General features: G+C 47.2%; 1 protein-coding gene across 1 annotated transcript in view; it reads left to right on the forward strand.

The window, feature by feature from the left end:
* The window catches only part of LOC116896147 (alpha-N-acetylgalactosaminide alpha-2,6-sialyltransferase 5-like), a 120,553-nt gene extending 103,861 nt beyond the window's left edge, over positions 1 to 16,692 (forward strand). The window contains exon 3 of the mRNA XM_032897132.1: positions 16,612 to 16,692. Coding sequence (XP_032753023.1) covers positions 16,612 to 16,620 — 9 coding nt within the window. The 3' untranslated portion in view covers positions 16,621 to 16,692. The remainder of the gene's footprint in view (positions 1 to 16,611) is intronic.
* The last annotated feature ends 278 nt before the right edge of the window (positions 16,693 to 16,970 follow it).

The raw sequence follows: 16,970 nt of genomic DNA on the forward strand, positions 1-16,970 counted from the left end.
TATCTTTCTCTTGGCTGCTGCACCCAGGTCTGAAATCTCTCTTTTTCCCTCGTGGTGCTCCTTGTGTTTAATTTGAGTGTTTTGAGGCAGGCGTGGCTCCTCTAGGTACCTAGTAGCCTCTTAGCTACTTGTAAGTTCACAACCTTCCGAAGTCCTTGATGAGCCTCTCCCTTTAGCTTTTTAGCTTGGCGATCCATTTGCATTAATCTCTCTTTCCTCCCCCCACCCACCCTCCTCTCTCTCTCTCTCTCCTTACCCATCCACAGGTATTAGGCACCTCAGCCTTGCTCAGGCCCTGCCCTCTCTTTCCTCTGGTTTGTCGCACTCATGTTTTAAGAAGCAACCAAATGTCACTCCCCCATGCTGCCCTGTAAACTCTAGCTGCTCTTGTTGCCTTCCTAACACTGTATCTACCTCTGTGCCACCGTGTCTGGCCAGCTTAAAATCCAAAGGCATGGGTCATGTTGAAAGTTTTTCTTCACTACCCCATCTTCTGCAGAGAATTGGAAATGTAACAGGAGCTCTGTGGATGGTGGCTAATGAACGCTGTATCAGCCTACATTTACACTGCCTTCTCAGGACCCCACCTTACAGACTCCCTCTCCCCCCCCCCCCTCCAAATCACAAATCTCTCAGCTTTCTCTAATTAATTTGTGAGAAACACAGACTATCGTTACACTAATCTTTGGCCACATGAGGGCTGAATCCTGTTTATGTTTTTCTTGCATTACTGGTAATAACGGCGCTAAGGACTTACCTAGCAAATCTCTGAGATTTCCACTTAAGGAATTTGTTAAAGGTTAGAGAAACTTGTAATTCTTAGGGCCTTTCTCCTCAGGGCTAAGCAGTTCTCCACTGTGGTTTGCGTTTGCTTTCTGTTCTGGAAGACGCCCTTCGCACGCCTCCTTTGTGCAGATTTATCCAACTGTCTCCTCTTTCTTTCATTAAGCATGCACAAGAAAGCGATATCCCTTCTGTTCTCCATTGTGGCTGTCCCTCCACGAAAAGCTTGCTGACTTAGAACCTATTTGAGGAAGCTTTGGTCAAAAGAGAGGATGAGAGGAACTATTTTTAAACTTTCCCTTTCACCTACACCTAATACAGAGAGAATCTCTTTGTGATTAAAGTAACTCAGTTTGGAACACACACTGTGAAATACATATGCAGGGAGCTGTGGTTAAAAATACACCTTTCTTATCAGAGAAGAGAGCAAGCAAATCAGCCTCTCTTGCAAGGTCATACATCATGGAGACAGCGGGGTTCACCCAGTGCTGAATTATGTTACAAAGCCAATGGTTTAACATTGTCATCTGCTTTGATTGACACCAAAAGCCTTCCAGGACAGTAAACATAAAGACGCTAGGAAAAAAACTCACTCACAAAATGGTTTGATAGACCCTGCTAATGAGTTTTAAAATGTAGTATAACAACTTAATCAAACCCGACAGCTCCATAAAAGAATTAATTTGGTCACTGGCTCTCTTTCCAAAATGACTTTGCTGCTCTATTCATGAAGGTGAGACATTTTCTGTGGCCCAGCACTCACAAGTAAATTCAGAGTGACATGACCCAGGGTAGGGCACGGCTTTCCTAAAACTCCTTGAGGCTGGTAGGATTGCAACTATTAGAAGAGACGAACGCCCTTTTCTTCAGTTTTATTCCAATGAGAAAGATAGAGGGTCTGCACCACAAACCATGAGCCCATGTTAGAGCTTTCAATTAAAGTGACCTGTGTGAAATTTTAGGAATCAGCATAGCACCACAGTGTTCTTTTGGGTCATGGGTAGGAAGGGATTCGATATTCTCTGGAATTTTCCAAGACCATGGTAGCCATTTTGTGCAGAGTCTAAGGAAAGATGTACTTTGAACAACTATCCGCAGAGGCAGCCATGTTCTCCCTTGTCTTCTGCCAGCCTTCAGCACTAATCTCAGGTGAGGTTATTAGAAAGTTGACCTTGCTCCCGGTAAAATGTATGGCCTCAAGGCCAGGCAAGTGGCTTATGGGACATACGTTCTTCCCACCTAGCTCAAACCCCAAATATTGGCTATGTCAACACCACACTTAGTTTTCAAGTCAGTTTTAAGGAAAGAAGTACACACGGTCAGAACGAACCACCAAGTCACTCATCACTGGGACCGATCAGGCGTGCTTGGACCGAGAACCACTGCACTCAGTTCAATGTCTGCAAAACCTTGTGTTCTCTGACACCGTGACTCACCTTCAGAAAGTCACCGAGAGGCACGGAGCTGGCAGGTGGTCGGGGAAGAGAAGGCTCCGAATCCCTTCCTGTCTTACCGCCATCAATACCTGCACAGCTAAAAGTATTTCCTCTTTCCTTCTCTCTCCCCCTTCCCTCCATCATCCTCTTGTCTTCCTTCCCCATCTCTTAACACAAGAAGATATGAATTATGTGCACTACGAACTATGAGTAGACAATTACAGACTCCATTTTGAGTATGTAGTGCTCGCCACCTTGGCTCTGTTGTTTACCAAGTTTATAGTGGTGTCACCTGGGAGCCTGTTGGCTCTGTGAGGGAAGGACAGGGTCTCTCTGGTTCATCGTGTCACTATCAGCAACTAGCACAGAGCCCAGGAGGAGCTGAATATGTGGAAGGCGGATGAATAGAGCAACCACTGGGCATGGCTCTCCCTGAAAGTTTAGGGCCTTCTTTTAAAGATGGCAGGCACAACTGACCCCCACCCAGCATTACAGAGAAATGGAGGCTTGAGACACGAACAGATGGGTTCAAAGTTACATAGCTAACTGTCAGGGCCGCGTCTTGAATCTCCGTATGGGTAAACTCAGTCTAGACCAGTTGAAGTTCCCCATTTCAGGTGGCTTCTGCTTTGGGGACTCCTCTGTCCCATTGTATGTGGACTGTGGATTCACACAAGGTAGAAATCCCATTTCATCCTCAAGCAACAGTGTGTGTTAGGTGCCCGCTCTGTACCAGCCGCTGCACAAAGCTTTCAATGGCAAACAATAAGGAGCCATGTCCCTGTCCTCCAAAACATCTGCCAGCTATCACCTTCCCAGTGTTTTAAACATGTGAACTTCAGACACAGCATTGTGTGTTTTGTGATTAAAAGGCTTTGTGGGTGCAGTTACAATAATAATCAGATTATATGGAAGAAAGAGCAAAGGGGGGTGGTTTTCCATACATTGACTATTGATCCCTTAACTTAAGGACATAACTTACAACTATTGTTATATGTTTTTAGCGGTGTTTTACATATACTAGGAAGTATGCCCCTGACATGACTGGCAGGGGTGAGGCCAGGGGGCTGAAACGCCAGGACCAGCTGTGTACAGTTGGAAGTAGGCTAGCTTTGTTGGGAAGAGGAAAATGCGGGCAGCCTGAGCTTTTTCTATCCTCTCTTGCTCTAGAGTTAGGATCTCCATAGACTTCTGAGTGAGAAGAGAGCCCACCATGGTGTGAGGTTGAACTCGTACCACAGCCCTACTGTAGGTGAGACTGCCACCGATGGCCAAGTGAAAAAGGCAGCTTCTGCCAGACCTGTCTTTTAGGATCTGAACCAGGATGTAAGCGTTTCCAGAGGGGTCAGTACCTGGGATGTCACATGAGTCCCCAGAGACCCTCATAGCCTGAGAAGTCTGGATAAACAGACTAAGGAAGGGGCAGGGACCCACAAAGTACAGATTACGAAGAAAAGGGATTTTTGTTTGTTTCATGACTTTGAAACAAAAAGAGATGTAACCTTGGAAGTGACTAGAGAATCCGGTAGAAAAGCCATGATGGGAGTTGGTTTTACTGCAGGATGTGTCAGAGTTCGTAGGTTCCCTAGTTTAATGGAAAATAGAAGACTGCCTGGGAAGATCCCCACAGACAGGGCGCAAAGGCTTAGGGTACAAGTCTGGGAGGAGCTGCAAGGAGAATTGTGGGAGGTGTAGGGTTTGTCTAGCTTTGGTCCCAAACACCGAACCTTGCATGCAAAGTGTCCAGCCAGCAGCACTAGAGTGGGGAAGATGCCCCATGCTCACTGAAGCCCTGCTATGATGCTGACCTTCTAAGATGCTCATAGGCAGGACCCAGCCAAAGGATGGGACCATCAAAGGATGGTGTAACCCTTTGAATTCCGCATCAGGCATCATGCCAAGGTTCTACGTTGTCTTGCTGTTTTACACCAAAGAAATAAAATTAGTTATCTATGATGCCAGTTATATTTGGAGCTAACAATCTTAGGTTTTCTCTAGCATCAAGTTCTCTGTGAACGGCATTTTAAATGAAACGTCATGACAATTAAACTGTACACTTTTTATAGTAGGCCCTGTGCAGCAAGCCATGGCAGAGGACGGTGAGGTGAGTCACGCTCAGTGCCAAGCACAGGGAAGGGCAGAGAAGGATAAAGCAGACCCAGCTCTTTTACTTGCATACTGGGTTTTGCTCATTACGACAACTTCAGTTCTTAAGTTTCGAGTTTTGGAATGTTCCCTGAGACATCTTTTAAATCCTCCACTCTCACAGAGTTATCCATCAGCAATCCAGAGGCATCGAAAGTTCCGTGACTAATATGTGTGAAATGTGTGAAGATGAAACTCTCTTTTGTAATTATACACTGCAGAATATGGAACAGGCTCAGCCGCGTGAATTACCTACCTGGGGACAGCATCTGAGGATTCTGCCCCGCATAAGTAACAGGCATCCTCTTACAGGGGGGAGGCGGTGTTCTCACGTGTGGAATGGAAATTAGTTTAGAATCATTTCCATGCAACATTTTCTCGTAACTACTTAGATCCAGTGGCTATGAAAGGGGAGTAAACTCACACAGCTGGCTCTTTTCAGACAGCGATTCAATTTACTCTTGCTCCAATGCGGTAGGAGAGAATGAAAGGTTAGAATTACCTCTTGGATTCCATATGGTATCGCTCTGGGTGCCTAAACAAACGGAAGCCAGGCTGCGTTCCCAGCTTTGGACCTGAGCCGAGTAAGAGATGTTTCCCTTGCAGTGTGTTTTATCTGGCCTCCAGTGACTGCTTATCATTAAGTGAGGAATTTACGGAGGGAATTTAATCCTTTAAACACAGATATTGTCTTGTGACTTTTCCAAATATTGCCCTTGTTCTTAAAAAGGCAAGACTCCATTTAATGTTGACCTGGTATATACATCCCTTTGAATCACACACAGATACAGCTTGGGGAACTGGCTTCTCATGGGGTAATTCACTTAGTCTGAAGCCAATTCTGCATTTGCTCATTGGCAGTGTTCTTAACTGTGGAGATAGACACACGTGTACACACACACACACACACACACACACACACACACACAGAGAGAGAGAGAGAGACAGAGACAGAGACAGAGACAGAGGGACAGAGAGAGACAGAGAGACAGAGAGAGACAGAGAGAGACAGAGAGAAAGAGAGAGAGAGAGGTCACAAGGGGCTAGGTTGGGGCTCAGTCCACAGGCTGCTTGTTCATGCACGAGCATGAGAACCTAAGTTGGATCCTCAGAACTCACATGTTGGGTATGGTAGAATGAGCTTGTAACTTTAGATTAGAGAGACAGAGACAAAAGCCCTAGAACGCACAGGTCATCCAGCCTCATCTAATAGGTCAGCTCAGGCCAATGACAGGCACTGTCTTAAAGAACAAGATGGATGGGACCTCAGGAACAACATCTAAAGCTAACTTCTGGCCTCCAGTGCATCTTCACACATGTGTGCCTACACGTGCACACACACACACACACACACACACACACACACACACAAAGAGCATGCAAATACACACACTATATGTGTATATATAAAACACAGAATTGACCTCTCTCCTCATTCCTACATGTACAATTTAGAAGCATCAGTGCCTTCCAGACCGTGCAGCAAGGACCAATCCCCCACCCAAATATCATCATCATCCTAAGCAGAAGCGGTATGGCCCCTGAAGGGCAACTGTCTGTCCCCTCTTCCCTCAGCCCCCACAAACTAATAGTTCCCCTTGTATCTCTGTGAACTTGACTATGCTGGGCCCCTCAGTGGAAGAGGAGGAGGAGGAGGAAGAGGAGGAAGAGGAGGAAGAGGAGGAGGAGGAAGAAGAAGATGATGATGATACAGTATATGTCTTTTTGCTTCAGGATTGCTTGTTTAACATGGTTTCAGAGTCTTCCTATGTGGCAGGGTGACAGCTGTGTCCTCCTGTCTAAGCCCAGACATGCCCCACTGTTGGAACATGCACATTCTGTTCCTTGTCCACTGGGGACACTGCAGATGTTCTCTCCATTTGGCTGTTGAGGAAAACATGGCCGTTGCTACTGATCTGCAAGTGTCTCTGTAAGCCAGTGCCATCTCTGGGCCCTACCTCTACAAGTGGGATTCCCAGATCATACTGTCAGTCGGTGTTCGAATCTTTGAGAAACCACAAAACTACAACAGTGTATGGTTTTAACTCAGAATCAGTTAACTTGGAAAAACACTTATCTATCTGTTCCCTTGACCAGGGAACAGAACATCCAAACCCATCAGTGGCTGAAAGTCACATCTGTGCATTTAGCACAGGGCTAGTCTAAGCTATTCTTTTGGCCTGGATTGTAGAGAGTTAGTTGGTCAGTTGGGTGCTGAGTGTTCCTGGTTGCTCCTGACTATGTCTGGTGGATGTCAGGCATTGTTCAGGACACTGAAGGAACTGAGCCTATAGTCTGTGATGTCCAGTAGACCAACCTGGTATTGCTCATGTGGCCACAAGATGCTGAGAACAGTCATGCACATGCACCTTGCTAGCCTAATCCTTCCCGTATGTTTGTCCCATTGGCCAAAGAAAAGCAACTGCCAAGTCTACAATCAGTGAGGAGGACATTGAAGAATGTGGATACAGAGAGACAGAAAAAACCGCAGACCATCACTCTTGCTACCACACTTTGTATCTTTCCTAATTCCAAGTTCTGATGAGCTCTGGATTATCTGGAAGGAGACCTGCATGGTTGGAAACGGGAGTCCTAAGAGGAAGCCATAGGTGTAAGGACTACATAACCTGAGTAATGTCAGCATCAACATGAGACGGGAGGAGGGGAGGATCATGTGTCCCATCCAGGTGCCTAGGGAAAGCTGGTTCATCTCGGTACTGGGACGGAAGTGGATAGAGGAATTGGGGGAGGAGGGAAGATGGGAGAGTGTGAAAGGCAGATTTCAGCTGAGTTCCATGGGCGACATCATCTGGACAACCATGTGGACAAGTGCGATCCTTTTGTTTTTCATGTGACAGAAAAGTTGGCCTCCCTGCTGGTACTTATTTCTCTCTAGGGCTGTCTTTCCATCCTTGATTCTGATGTCACCTCCTGCCTTGTTGTAGGTGAAGCTTCCCCATGAGAAAATCCATCCGACCACCAAAAGCTTTCTGCCTAATCAGAGGATTATTGTCTTAGGACAAATTGCCAATTTCCCTCATGACAGAAAATACTAAAATTTTTTAATAGAATGGCCTTTATCCCTCACCCTTTACTGTTCTAATTGCTAGACTGGAGCACTGGCCTACACACAATGCCCCAAAGAAGGTTCTTGTAAGCAGTTGCAGCCTGGGACAAGCTAGCTCACCTTGAAAGGCAAGCTGACCTGCTGTCTTACCAAAGAAACCTGCCCACCGCTCACATCAGGACCCTGGGGAGGCAGAGAATCCCGCACTCCTCATGCTCCCAGGCTGATCAGAGTGCTGGATAGGTTTCCTTGATGTCTCAGCCTCACAGGTGGCCTCTAGAAAGTATGGAGAGAGAACACCATAGAACTTTCCGGCATGTGACTGGCCCTTTGTCTGTTCTGCTAGTCATCCCCAAGTAGCGTTTGGTAGGACAATGATAATCAGAGCTAAAGTAAGCCCTGTTGCTTGGAGTAATGATGCTTAGGGCAGAATTAAGAGACAAGGATACATTATTTTCTTTGTCCATTTATGTACCTTGTTCCTTCTCATTTATACAAGGGCATCCACACATTCAAACTGGTAATTTGGGAACCCCCCAAAAAACGTTATTAAGGCAAACACCACCACATAAGGTCCTCAAGTAACAGAGTGTTCCTATGCTGCCAGGGCCAGAGGAGCCATTACCAATGTCCCCTGGGCTTGCAGCCAAGGCACTTCTACTTTATAACAGAGTCTAAGTGACTCCAGAGCTTTGGAAAATGTAGGAAGCATAGAACTTGAGTGCAATCTCCCGTTTGCAATTTGCATAACTCTATCTTGGGCTAATTGAGCTTGTCTTTATTTGTTATGTGAACATAATATTTTATTTCCACTTTGCATATGAAATCATTTTTATGTTCTCTATGTGTAGCAGATCGTACTGTGTGCTGCCTGTGCTCCGTCTCCGGTGGCTTCACATCTGCAGATTCAGCCAACTGTGGTGCAAAAAATATTTGGAGGGAAATTCGATCTGAACTGGACGTACATGGGTTGTTTTATAAAGATGTTTAAAGCTATGTGTATGCAGTGCGTCTCTGTGTGTGCATGTGCACGTGACTGTAGTTGCCTACGGAGGCCACAAGGGCACATCAGAGCCCCTGGAGCTAGAGTACAGGCAATTAGAAGCTGTTCCCAAAGTGGCTGTTGGGAGCCCAACCCAGGTGTGTCCTCTACACAAGTGGGATGCATTTTAAACTCTTCCCTAGGAAAAAAGAACGACAGTTATTTGTATTTCGTTGACATTGTTTTAGATGTTGTAAGTAACTTAGAGATTCTTCGAACTGTGGGAATAGGCTTTATGCAAATTCTATGCTATTTTACATAAGAAAAGAGCATCTGTGGATTTTGTCATCTGAGAAGACTTGGAATTAATTCCCCCATTCATCCCATGTGATGATCCTTGGGGGTTTGTATGTAATGTTCACATTTTATCATATAGTGAAGATGGGAAGTTCATTTTACCTCATGTAAATGTTGCTTGCATAGAGGTGGTGACCTGAGATCTTTATATACATTAATCTGCACAGGGACCTTTTTCTTTTTTCCATTTTTCATTTGTATGTGTATGTGTAGATATGTGTGTGTATCTGTGTGTGTATACACACATGTGTGAGAATATGTGTATGTGCTTGAGTGTACGCTTGTATATGTGTGCATGTATATGACCATGAGTGTCTGTGCATATGTGTGTGTGTGTGTGTGTGCGTGTGCGTGTGTGTGTGTGTGTGATTGTGTGGGACTCTGTGCATATTTGTGCATGGGTAAGTGAATCTTTCTCAATTTCTCTTACAACTTCATCCTGGAGGTAAGGTCTTTCAATCCAACCCAGACATGGCTAGTCTCAGTAGGCAACTGTGCGGGTGATCCCATGCCTGCACCTTCTGAGGCTGTAATTACAAGTAGGCCACCAGAACCACTTCTTATTTACCTGGGTTTGAACACCAGTCCTCACACTTGGGTGGCAAGTTCTTAGCAGGCCAACTCTCCAGCCCCCATCCCCCTCTCACGGTGACTTTTGGCAGAAGGGGTCATATTTATTACTGCCTTTAACGTAATCTCACAGAGTGGCTAAGCCATTGCCCAAAGCCCACAGTTAGCACCGGAGAAACCGAGGCTGCCACTCTGGTGACTTTGCTGACAGACAACTTTAACTGCCACACTGCACTGAGCCCAGTGACCAGTCACTTCAGAAAATTTGACTGGACAGAATTACTAGGCCACGGGGGGGGGGGGGGGGGAAAAAAATTGTGGGAAAGGGGCAACGCCTTCCCTATGCTGACCTTTTTGAGCCTGCTGCTAATTAGGCCATCTATCGGTAGCCCCTGGGGTATTGCTGATTAATGCTAAGCCTGTAGGAAAACAGACTCTGAAGAACCTCCATGGGCAGCTGCTGCTGAGAGGAGAGTAGAATCCATGGGAATTCCAGGTCAGCCCTTGCTCTAGAAATGGGGAGGGCTAGCATGCTTGCATCTGAGTACCCCCAAGAGTGAGAGGCAGCGGAGAAAGAGGGTAAGACCCAAGGAGATCTTCCCGATTCCCAATATGGCCTTACAGTGAGTGAGTATATCTGTTTTCCTGCTCTTCCAGCAAAAGCTGAAAAAGACAAGTCCGAACTGTCCAGGCTGGCCCTCCTTAAATGCGTGGCTATAGAGCACAGGTACAAAGCATTCTGTGAGAGTCTGACTCAGGCAGGATTTAGATGAAGTTCCAGTTATGGGTGAATATAAGAGTTTTCTAATGGATTTTAAGTCTGAACGATTTATTCACAAACATCCATGATTGCTTTTGATGACTGCCTTTGTTAGGGTTTTAATGCTGTGGAGAGACACAATGACCACAACTCTTATAAAGGAAAACGTTTAATTGGGGTTGGCTTACAGTTTCAGAGGTTCAGTCCATTGTTGCCATGGTGGGAAGCATGGCGGCATGAAGGCAGACATAGAGGTAGCTGAGAGTTTTACATCTTGATCTATAGGCAGAAGATTGTGTGCCACACTGGACACAGCTTGAGCATAGGAGACCTCAAAGCCCATCCTCCACAGTGACATACTCTCTCCAACAAGACAATGCCTCTTAATAGTTCTACGTTCTATGAGTCACACATTCAAACCCATGAGTCTGTGGGGCCATAATTATCCAAACCACCACAGTGACCCAGATAGTCCTCCACACAATACATGGTGTGAAAGAACACAGGAAAAATAAATCAAGCCAACCCTCTTTCCTGAGAAATCTCACAGTGCAGTGCTAAAGGCAGAGCAGAAACCATGGAGATTCAATAGAATGCTCCACACACATTTCACAACACTGTGCTAGCTACGAAAAGGGGTGTTCAAAACACCTTAGGGCTAGAGTCAAGCCTAGGAAAGCCCCTTGGAGAAGAGGACTTGTGAAGTATTTAGTTACCTAGGCTGCTGTGGGAGGGGGTGCCCAAAGGGGCCAATGTGTACACACAAGGTCACAGAGCAGAATGTGCACCAAGTTGGACACAGAGCCAGTCCAAGCTCTAGCAGCCCACACCAGGTCCATGTGTCTGTATGACCAAGCCTCCTCTTCTCAAGCCTTCTGAGAGATGCTGCTGTTGACTGGCCAGGCAGAGGCAGTTAATGTTCCTTGACTAGACACTATGCTCCAGGTGTGGGGCTGGGTGCTTTGTGCTTGAAGACTCTGCTCATGTCTGTTTAGGGGCTGCTGGCTCCTGTTTGCAGAGCTTCCTTTCCTGCACTCTCTTACCCACCACAGCCCTAATCACACCCTCTCCTCACCCATAGCTTACTGGGTCTTTTGGTTTTGAGTGTTCTGTTTCATTTGAGATGGGCCTTATGATGTAGCCCAAGCTGGTCTTGAACCCATGATCCCCCTACCTCATTCAACCTTTTCCTGCGTTTTCAGAGGTAGGGTGCAGCCATATAGACATGACTTGTTTTCTCATCACAATTGGATACAATGGCCTTCTCAGTCAGGAAAAGCTGTCTCTGAAGCCCAAGGCTGTGCAATACTCCTCTAAGTGGCTTGCTCCACTCCCAGATGTCATTCGTCCCTTAGGGACGATTACAGTTATTTACATTGACAGTATGACTTGCCCCCATAAGTGAAAGGATAAATAGTTAATGTTCCAGCTCCCCGCAGCAGGCTGGCTTCTCTGGGGTGCCCTGAAGACTTGCCTTGTGAACGTCTCTCTTTAGACTGAACTTTAACTAATTATTCAATCAACAATTTGGCAGGTCAGTCGATGGGAAACGATGTACGTGAATGAAATTGATCACACTTCATTTCCCATCGATCGTCAAGGCAAATTGTGGATGGAGTCATAATCAAAGGGTCATTACCCGCCGTGCTTGGGGCTGTGTTTCCACATCCCCTGTGCTCACTCAGACCCCAGGCTGATTCATAAAAGCAGGAGCCTTTAGCTCCCACAGAAGAAAGCGGGATAAAATGTTTACCACCTTCTGAGATGGAAGGCAAGGATGAGTATTTTCTATTTCATAATTGATGCGGCTGCAGCCACATAATCCCCTAACCTTTTCAGCGGCTCGAATGTGGATGCTGGATTTTAAATCGCATGATCCATTATACATCACTTACTCCCACATCTATTACTGTTCCATCGGCCAAATGACAGGCTTCCGTTTGCGGCGTGGGGCTCTGCGACTTTATGCTGGTGGATGAACGTGTAGAACTTCACACATGGTTGATTTACAGGCAATTAGCAGGAAGCAATGGCAGATTGAACGTCGCTATTTTTTTAAAAAAAAAAGTTATGAATAAAGAGTGCACAGAGAAAGATTCCCCCACTGCCACAAAACGCTCAGAGTGATCTAAGCAATGAATGTGGTGACAGGAACTACTGCCCTGTCCGAAGATGCTGTAGAAATGGAATGTATCTGTGACTGCTGTGTCTGATAGTTTCTAGACCCACTCCCAGCCCAGGTTGGTAGAGCTCTGATGGATGTGCCAATAGACCATGAAGAAGGCAGGGCCACATTCAGAGCCACGACCAAGTCCTTTTTCTCCCTTTTCTTGCATCCTAGGATCCTTATGCAAAAGGTCCCCTGGGATCTGGTCATATGGAACATGGAGCCTTGTAGGGCACAAGGCCACAGGCATAATGACCATGTGTTTTCCCTCACTGATTAGTGAAGTGGAAAGGATATAGTGTGCCACTATAGAAAACTAAGGTTTATAAATTAGACTGCTCCCACTCGGATTGTATGGCTACACAATGGTGAGCCTGGGTTTACTCTCTAGACCTACAGGGCCAGATAAGCTTTTGCCTAACGCCATGTCTACAACCAGTACTTCGAGGCTGACCGATTTACCTGTGTGTGTACACACCCTTTATTTTAAACTTTCTGCACGCCAGTGTCAGTACTGAGTACTTGAACTCATTGTATTAATGGAGATTCTCACGGATTATATGAGAAATTGGTCCCCCCCAACCCCCATTGTGGAGCCTGAGAAGTCTGTGATCTACAGCATTGCAGTTCAGAGATTGCAGTTAGCACATTGGTGTTATCTGCCCAAGGGCTGAGGACAGGAGGAGCTGATGGTTTCAGTCCAGGCACAAGGCAAAAGAAAATGAGACAAGAAGGTTCCAGGCAACACCACAAGTCAGAAAGAGTCGGCCAGAGAGCTCTGGGTTAATCTACCACATTAGTCCACCCATTCGAATCCTAGCCTCATCTGGAAACATCCTCCAAGCCCGGAATGGATACATCCCCTGGAAATGTTGGTAGCTCAGACATCCACCAGGAGCCCAGGGTCCACTGGGAAATCGCTAATTGGCTTGGAGTGAGGGTGCTTTCAGAATACAGAGAAGGGATGTCTACTTCACTTTGGGGGAAAGAAGGGAGTCTCAAAGTCTTTTCTAAGGACATAGCACAGGCCTCAAGGACAAGCATGGGGTGAGCCAAATGGGAGAATATCTTAGGCAGAGAGAACATCACATAGAAATGTGCTGACAGGAGAGGGAGTTCAGCAGGCAGCCCATGAGCTTAGCTTGCGAGGTGGAAGAGGTGGGCAGGAGAGCCTTAGAGACGCTCACAGAGGGGCTCTGAATCTTATAGGAGGCCTCATCCCCAGCCAGGCATGGTCTATCGTTCCTGAAGACATAGGGATAGGCTTCATCCACAGCCAAGCTCAAGGTCCTCCGTCCCTCCTTGCAGACTACATGAAGGCCTGCCTGGGGTAGCACCGACCACTTCTCAAGACAACTCCTATTCACTAGCATCCATGAATGATAACCGTCCGACCTCTGTGCCCCTTCCTGCACATACAATGTCACGTACTCTACATGGTCTCATGATGTCCTCAGAGACAAAGCTGGAGTTCAGAATCCAGACTTCCAGTCCCAGCCACTTTTGTCCCAGAATTTAAATACTAAGCCTCTTTGTGTGTCCTTCCCCCCCGACTTGACAAATTCACTGGGATGCGTGTCCCTTGAAATTACATCTATTTCTTCCCCACATTGTTTCACAGTGGAGAAAATAGTACTGTTCTCAAGCCTTTGAACCGCTACGTCCAGGGACGGACGGGAGGAGGGACAAAGGCTGAAATTAGGACCTTCAACTTCTCATAAGTTTCCTTTCTGGGTGGGTGAAAGACATGTACTCGTGATCGTTTCAAATACAATGAGCAAAAGTCTGGCTATTAAAGTCTCTTGTCTCTGGATGGCATCACGATTTAAAGGAACGGGGAGTCAGCAACCCCGTAAGTGTAGCTGAGGTGCTACAAAGACAGGGAAAGGGACCGTGGGCTTCCCTAAAACGTCACAGAATCACTTGGTGAGCATAAAGGGAAAAAGAAACCCGATCTAAGTATCCACTGCATGAACTGTCACTAAGAAACACTGAAAAATAAGACAGGCAAGGCCGAGTCTCCAGCTCCCTTACAGGAAGGAAACGCAGGGTTTGGGGGCAGGGCTTGATGCAACAGGAAGTCTGCCTGGCATTGTTTTCTTGAGCTCCACTTGTCCATGGAGTGGAATAAGTGTTTCTACAAGCTATGAAAATGGCAATCTTATTCTCCAATCAGTGTGGGTTTGGGGGTTAAAATATGAATGCCTCTAGAAGCTATGAAGGCAGGAGAGGTGTATGAGACTGGCCAGGAGAGGGTCCAGGGCACAGGGACAAATGCCTGATCTACAACCGTTAAACCTGTTGCTGAGTCCCACAGGGCTATGAACACTAGGGATATCACCCCGCAGAAGCTCTGAGGCTTTGAGGGAAGAGAAATACTGGAACGCTTGTGTGAGTTGCTCAGTCCGTGGTTTTTATCCGTGTCTAGAGTGAGAGACGGCCCTTTATGGAAGATTTGGTACATCTCCACAGTGTGGGAAGCTGCAAAGACTGTGGGGAGAGAGGCACTGCAGCCCAGTGGGAAGAGCTGGGAACAGAGTGTGACTTTCTAACCCATGGTGTTCAAGGCAAGGACTCACCTAGCCTTCACTACAGCCTTCATTTGTAAAGCAAAAGGCTTGACTCATATAGTAAACTCCTTTCCAACCTTAATCCTGGTCATAAATACATAGGCAGTAAAATTCCAGTGAGAACCTACCACATCAAAGATGGCTGTCAGTGGGGGCAGCATTCGTTTTGCTTTCCATTGTAGATTTCCCTTCCCTTAGGCAACGTAAGAGAGAAAGAAGATTCTCTCAGACCACTTTCTCCTCTTTTCTGTTAGTTTACCAAAAATAAGAAATACTTGACTTCTTTTTAAAAAATGCTCAGAGTTTTGAGCATCCATGGTCACAGCATCTTCTTGCTCTTGGGGCTGTAGGGAGGAAGTCCTCCATGGCATAAGTAATGGGAAGCCACCAATCTCCTGTCAGCTGAAAATCAGAGAGAACAGGAAGAGTCAGATACCCAAGAGTCTCCTAAAGAGCATACAACCAATGATCCCACTGCCTCAGGGTTCCTCAGACTGCCACCAGTTATGAATGAAGAAGTTATAAGCTTCGAGCCACACACACACACACACACACACACACACACACACACACACACTCACACACACACTCACACACACACTCTCACACACACGCACTCACAAACACACACATACATACATGCTTACACGCACACATCATTAATTAATATGTCGAGTATCCTTGAAAGTCATTTGACTTCTTGTCTTATGATGTCGATTAGGAAAAGTAGCATGCCTGCCCCAGGTTGAGGATTGGTGAACACTAGCCAAAGTGTGCTTGGTCTTTCCCCCTCACCTGGGTCCTTCCCCCTCACCTGGGTCCTTCCCCCTCACCTGGGTCCTTCCCCGTCACCTGGGTCCTTCCCCCTCACCTGGGTCCTTCCCTGTCCTCCTTCACCCTCCCTGTCACCTGGGTCCTTCACCCTCACCTGGGGGTCCTTCACCCTCACCTGGGTTCTACTCCCTCACCTGGGTCCTTCACCCTCACCTGGGCCCTTCCCCCTCACCTGGGTCCTCCCCCCTCTCCTGGGTCCTCCCCCCTCACCTGGGTCCTCCCCCCTCACCTGGCTCCTCCCCCACCTGGGTCCTCCCCCCACCTGGCTCCTCCCCCCCACCTGGGTCCTCCCCCTCACCTGGGTCCTTCACCCCTCACCTGGGTCCTTCCACCCCTCACCTGGGTCCTCCCCCTCACCTGGGTCCTTCACCCTCACCTGGGTCCTTCACCTGGGTCCTTCACCCTCACCTGGGTTCTACTCCCTCACCTGGGTCCTTCCCCGTCACCTGGGCCCTTCCCCCTCACCTGGGTCCTCCCCCCTCACCTGGCTCCTCCCCCCTCACCTGGGTCCTTCACCCTCGTGTGATCTCTGGTGTTAGTCCCTTACCAGTTTCTAATGTCTGGTTTTACTGGCAGCCAGAAGGCAGAGATTGCAGAGCCACCCTAACTTACAAGACGGCAAAGAGATCACTTGACAGATGATCATGACATGTCAGAAGGGAGCCGGGATGCAGGCTAAGAAAAGACTTGGGCGGCCCTGGCTCTGCCAACTGGACAGATGGCTTCTTCAGAGCCTCAGGGAAGCAGTGAAAGCACATTAATTCTCCTGAGCTTCTGGGAGGGGAACATACCACCCCCCTTAAACTGTCCCATTGTGTAGAAATTGCATCCTCCGGATGACAGGGCAGAGGGTGGATCCATCCAGACATCCCAATGTCATTTATTAGGGACAATCTTGGTGTCACAGAACATTGAAAAGCGTGTTATTTTCTCCACATAGGACCTGTGAAAGGAGAAAGAGGTCCCCTTTGTCAGCTGAGCGGAGAGAGGGGACATGGGTTTTGCTGTCACCACAGAAGTGCTTGGCGTCACTGGACAGGAGTGAGCTTTGTTCTCCGGTGTCTGTTCTTGTGACATTTCGATGGAAATTGCTTCCCAAGTGAGAACGGAAGTTACAGAAGCCTGCGTTTTTATAACTAGTGAGTCAGAAGCAGTTTGGGCAGACCATCCGGAGCGTCATCCAGCCCCACACTAACAGAACTTTCACACAGGACTTACAGTTGGCCCAACGCCGTGGACAAGTCAGACCCACGGTGCTTTGCTCCCTGCAGTCTATAGGTAGCAAGAAGTTTCCGGAAA

The sequence above is a fragment of the Rattus rattus genome, chromosome 3 (assembly GCF_011064425.1).
Source record: "Rattus rattus isolate New Zealand chromosome 3, Rrattus_CSIRO_v1, whole genome shotgun sequence".
NCBI lineage: Eukaryota > Metazoa > Chordata > Mammalia > Rodentia > Muridae > Rattus > Rattus rattus.